Source organism: Quercus lobata, chromosome 2 (assembly GCF_001633185.2).
Source record: "Quercus lobata isolate SW786 chromosome 2, ValleyOak3.0 Primary Assembly, whole genome shotgun sequence".
NCBI lineage: Eukaryota > Viridiplantae > Streptophyta > Magnoliopsida > Fagales > Fagaceae > Quercus > Quercus lobata.
Window position 1 is genome coordinate 5,840,719 of NC_044905.1, and position 5,864 is coordinate 5,846,582.

General features: G+C 38.7%; 1 protein-coding gene across 1 annotated transcript; it reads right to left on the reverse strand.

Annotated features, from left to right (window-relative positions):
- Nucleotides 1-3,824: 3,824 nt before the first annotated feature.
- Nucleotides 3,825-4,678, reverse strand: LOC115958036. Its single transcript, XM_031076403.1, has 3 exons — nt 4,511-4,678; nt 4,319-4,408; nt 3,825-4,178 (listed from the first exon to the last, which is right to left on the reverse strand). Exons 1-3 carry the CDS (start codon nt 4,676-4,678, stop codon nt 3,825-3,827), a joined length of 612 nt encoding a protein of 203 aa, XP_030932263.1.
- Between the last annotated feature and the right edge of the window lie 1,186 nt (nt 4,679-5,864).

The window sequence follows — 5,864 nt, forward strand, 5'->3', positions numbered from 1 at the left end:
CTGGGTGGGGGCTAATCGGAAGTGCCTGAGGTAACCCTTTATTACTGGCCCCATGGGGATTCTTATACCCCCCTCTACGAAGACGAGGACAGGAATTACCACCTCGCCCATTCTCCTCAGAAAGTACCACTCCCCCATTTTACAATGCCTAAGACTCACATTAGGAGGAATCCTGTAGTTGGCGACGAACTTTTCCATCGCCTCCTCAGTATCAACCAATTTCCTCAGTCTCAATTTAACCATCTCTACGAGTTACTAAACAAACTCAACCAGTGACGGAAGAAGGAAGGGAACCAGAGAAAAATAAACCCAGAAAAGAAAAAGCACGAGTTAATGGAGGCAGGGAACTTACAGAAAAGAGGAAAGGCGCCTTGGACAGGCTTTTTGTGCTGGAGATAACGAAAGTTCAGATGAACCCAGGGTATATGCGCTAGAACTCTTAAGTGCAAAACTGAAGAGACAAATCCGTTCCAAAAATCATTTATGCCTCCCATTGAGAGTAACTGCATGAATTTTCCTGCCCATAAAGGCAAGGAAATCTCCACCGTTAGATCTCCATCACGCCGTAGAACGTGGGAAACACAGAGTCGCCCGCATTTAATGAGGCCACGTTTCACCTTCCAAAGTCTCCAGGAACGTGTCTCGGGCAGACGAAAAGTCTCGGGAACCGATAGGTGATAAGGATTGACAGGCATTGACAAATGTCTGATATCATCAAAACCCTCATATCCGTCCAAGGAGCCGGATAGCAGGATTTTGAGGGGCTATTGTGGGGCCAGAGAACTTATGATCCGGCCCACGCTCTACTAAGGCCCAGGGCTCGTGCCGAGGAGGATATTTGCCGAGGACGAATAAGGAAAGGCCGAATAGCCTGGGGGCACAGCTGAAGATGACCCTGTCCTCGGCATTCAAAGATTTCAAAGGGAAGAGCAACATCTCAATGAAGGCTGCCCCCAAAAAACCCCCTGAAGAAGAGGCGAGTAGAATGGGACCCACGCGGGGGTACGGTGTGGAGCTGGTTCAAGGTAAATACGTCCCCTCCGCATTAAATGCGCCCACAAACGTCCTAACCATATTAATGAGAAAAGACGCCTGAACAGGGTGGTTTTGGTTATCGCAACTAACAAAAAGTAAGGGAAGGCAGCTGATGGGACGGGTACTTAAGTAGGCACCTGCCTGATCAACAAGTGGAGGGCTAGGATCAACCAAGAAGGGCTATATAATGTGAAGGTTGATGCGCCTAAAAGGGGAGGCTGGGAAAAAAGGTCAAGAACCAGAGCCTCCCAGACCGTTTCGAGGAGAAAGACTCCATGAAACGAACATGGCTTACTTTTGTATGAACAACATGGTTACCCACCAACCAGTGACCAAGGCCTAGCCCTTTAAACCCACGCTCTACAAATGATATTGTTTGGACCCTCTTTACGTACGAGCCCAATATCATCTTGGGGTCGTCACGAATTAAGTCCCTACAGATACAATCAAAATTAACTAGTTGTCAAATTTTCATGATCTCTACCACTCATCTTGCTCATATATATGGACAGCAACGTACGTACTTATGTATGTACACACACACACATAGATATCAACCATTTGTGTGTGTGTATATATATATATATATATATATCCCTCTTTACGTACGAGCCCAATATCATCTTGGGGTCGTCACGAATTGAGTTCCTACAGATACAATCAAAATTAATTAATTGTCAAATTTTCATGATCTCTACCACTCATCTTGCTCATATATATGGACAGCAACGTACGTACTTATGTATGTACACACACACATAGATATCAACCATTTGTGTGCGTGTATATATATATATATATAAATTTGACAGGGGAATACATTTTTAATAAGTATAAATAACAATAACTTTTAATTGTCTACTCTTTTTGTTGGTATACTAATTGTCTACTATGGTCAACTACAAGTTTTCAAAATTACTCTAAATTGTGTGTTTACATAATGTACTACATAATATATCATCATTGCATAATATCTGCATAAAGTATCTGCCAACAAAAAAAAGTATTTACCAACAAATGCAATTCCCCTAAACAATTATCATTCATTATATAACAATATTATTAGTCCATGGAAAGAATTGTCCCATGTAAAAGAAATTTAGAGTAATATAGGTACTATATTTAAAATTTTCATCTTTTACTTCATTCATTCTTTCTTCTTCATCTTTTTATTTTTTTGCATTTTATGTACGAAAAATAAGTAACTTTTGCTTGGAATCCATCAAACCAAAAATTTCTTGGAGAAAAAAGAAAATCAAGCTTGAAATTCAAAGCAAAGAATTGAGATTTTTGTAGAGAGGAATGAAATAATTACCGCTGCAAATTTGTTCTCCTTTGCAAGTCGGAGCTATAAAACGATCAGTGAAGGAAAAAAAAAATCTAATCAAAGAATTGTGTTACAAAGGGGAAAAGAAACATGGAGAAAAGAGAGAAGAGAGACAATTAAAGAGAGAGATCTATGGGAAGACGAGAAACTAGAGTTAGTGACAATGAGGATCTGAGAAGAGAAAAAGCAAAGGGAAGAGAGAAAGCTTACCATGAGAGAGAGAAAGCGCCAAAAAATTATATTTCTCACGGCTACAGACGAAGATAATATTTATAGGAGATGCAACGTGTGATAGAGAGATTGTTTTCCAAAAATTTTTTTTGGAAAACTACCTATAGAAAATAAGCCTTATATTTATTAGGATTTTCCGTTGACCAAAAATAGTTTTCCATTGACCAGTTTTTTTTTGTGTTACCAAACACTAGAAAATGTGGAGAACTATCTTTATAAAAAGGTTTTCTTGCAAAACAAATAGAGCATTAATTTAATGAATCTATCTTATTTAATAAGTTAGCATTAAAGTTCAAATCCTAGTAACAACATATTTTAGTATTTTCTATTTTTTTTTTCAAAAAATTATATTTTTAATTTCAACTAACCAAACATGTTTTTGATTTCAAAAATATAAGAAAATTGTTTTTTCTTTATATTCCTAAAAACAGGTTTCTTAAAATAGAAAACAAAAACTGTTACCAAACATAACTTTAAGTTTTTGTGTCTATTAAAAGAATTCATAAAACAATAAAAAAAAATTGATAAGAGTAGTTAAGCCAAGATTGGATAAGAGCAAAGGAGCTTATATTATATTATATTATATTATATATATATATATATATATTAATAACAAATCAAAAAAAAACAAATCAATGGTAAAAGAATGTTAAGAGCTTAGCTAAATCAAAAAATGGAAGGAACGAAGAAGATGATGGATATGGGAATTAGAGAAAAAGAGTGTTGCTTCGAGGGAACTATCTCCAGAACAGAGTAGGGGTTAAGGGAGAGAAGAGAGAGTTAACTGGAATGTTCTTTCTTAACCTTTCTCATTATCAATTCAGCTATATACAATGCACAATCAATCCTCATGAACTGCCAGTAACTAACTACCTCCTTTGACTAACTTCCACCACGTCATCAGTACCTTCTAACTAACTAACAGACTTAACTACCCAATAAGCTTGACAGCTACCTTGAGATACAACTCCAATATTACACCACAGGTTACATCACAACTAAGCACACACAATACAACTAAACATAACACATTACAACTGAGCACACACTAAGCAGTATACAATCATGATCCTAACAACATCTCCCCCCTTTAGAACAGCTTGCCCACAAGATGGGGAAATTGTTGTTGTAGATGAAACAAGTCCTCCCAAGTAGCATCATCAACAATACCACCTTGCCATTGAATAAGTTGTTAAGTAATAGTCCTATTTCGAAGCTTATGAGACCTGGTTTAAAGAACAGCTACTGGTTCAAGTGACAAGAAGCCTTGAGAGTTCACTGACGGCAACAAGGACATAGACACATTATGCTTGCCCAGCTTAGTCTTCAAACAGGACACATGAAACACTGGATGTATTGCAGAACCAGCAGGCAAGTCCAACTTGTAAGCTACTTCACCAATTCTTTCAAGGATCTGAAAAGGCCCAAAAAACATGGGAGAGAGCTTATGAGAAACCCTATAGGCCACTGACTGTTGCTTGTAGGGTTGTAACCTGAGAAAGACCCAATCACCCACACCGAATTCCTTCTCAGACCTATGGATATCATACTGTTGCTTCATCCTGGTTTGGGCAGTCACCAAATTCTGCCTTAACAAGGAAAGAATGAGCTATCTTAATTGCAAAAGAGAATCCACAGCTGCCACTTAGGTTGTACCAGGTATGTAATCCAACAAACGAGAAGGAGGAAAGTCATACACAGCCTCATATGGAGTACACTTAGTACCTGAATGATAATTGGTGTTGAAAAAAATTCAGCTAGGTACAACCAATCTAACCACTCAGTAGGTCTATTAGCAGAAAAGGATCTCAAATACTGCTCTAAACATTTATTCATAACCTCAGTTTAGCCATCAGTTTGGGGACAATATGCTAAAAACATAGCCAACTGCACCCCTTGTAATTTGAATAGTTCAACCCAAAACTTGGCAGTGAAGATAGGGTCTCTGTCAGACACAATAAAAGTAGGCATCCCATATAATTTCAATACATTCTGGGCAAACAAGGCAGCCACCTTAGTAGCAGAATAAGGATGAGACAGTCCTATGAAATGAACATATTTAGTGAGCCTATCCACCATAACCATTATCGTATCCAACCTCTAAGACATAGGCAACCCACCGATAAAATCCATACTAACAGCAGACCAAGGCCTATTAGGGATTGGCAAGGGCTGTAGAAGTCCAGCAGGTTTGCAAGTCTCATGCTTCGTTTGTTGGCAAACTCCACATTCCCTAATATGCTGTTTCAAATTTGATCTCATTCCCACCCAAAAGAAATCCTACTTCAATCTATGGAAGGACTTAAGGAAGCCAGAATAGCTCCCTAGTGGGCTATCATGAACTAGATAAGGAATCTTAGATTTGAGGCTGCATTGTGGACCCAAAAAGACCCTACCCTTATACAAGATCAGGCCATTATGCAATGAAAAGAACCTTGGGCAAGCTGAACCTAACTCAAGCTATTGTAATAGTTGTTGCAACTCAGGGGTATGATGATAGCTATCCTGTAATTCCTTAATCCAAGAAGGACATGGAAAGGAAATCAAAAACAAGGTTGGAGGAGAATCCGAAGGAGTTGGGTTGACTAGGCCTTCAAAAGCAGAATCTGACCTCCTAGACAATGCATCTGCCACCTTGTTTTCATATCCCTTTTTATACTCCACCACAAATAGGTAACCCAACAACTTAGTCTACCACTTTGTTGGGCCGAAATGGCAATTTTCTACTCCAAAATGTACTTCAAGCTTTGTTGATCAGTCTTAATAATGAATGGCCTTCCCAAAAGATAAGGTCTCCACTTGTGCACTGCAGTGACCAATGCCAACAATTCATTTTCATAAGTGGACGGTTGCAGAGCTTTACCTTTGAGGGTTTGACTATGAAAGGCAATGGGACTATGATTTTGCATCAAGACAGCCTCTAAACCACTTCCTAATGCATCACACTCAATAATGAAGGGTTGATTGAAATCAGGTAAAGCTAGGACAAGGGGTTGGCTAATAGAAGCCTTTAGTTAATGAAAGGCCAGTTCAGCTATAATAGACCAAACAAAAGCATTCTTCCTCAACAATGCAATTAATAGGGCAGCTATCTGACCATAATTCTTGATGAAATTTCTGTAATACCCAGTCAAACCCAAAAAATCCTTCAAAGCCTTGATAGAAGTAGGAGTTGGCCAAGTCACCATGGTTGCATTCTTCCATGGATTAGCACTAACACCTTGGCCAGAGATAATGTGACCAAGATATTCCACTTCTGGATAGCCAAAGG

Bases quoted from the DNA above. Each gene is read 5' to 3' on its own strand.
- LOC115958036 (XM_031076403.1), bottom strand. From the start codon at position 4,678: ATGGTTATGGTGGATAGGCTCACTAAATATGTTCATTTCATAGGACTG. The intron at 4,409-4,510 runs GTTGAACTATTC...TGTTTAGAGCAG, and splicing joins TCTTCACTGCCAAGTTTTGG to TATTTGAGATCCTTTTCTGC. The intron at 4,179-4,318 runs GTACTAAGTGTA...TTGTTAAGGCAG, and splicing joins CAACACCAATTATCATTCAG to AATTTGGTGACTGCCCAAAC.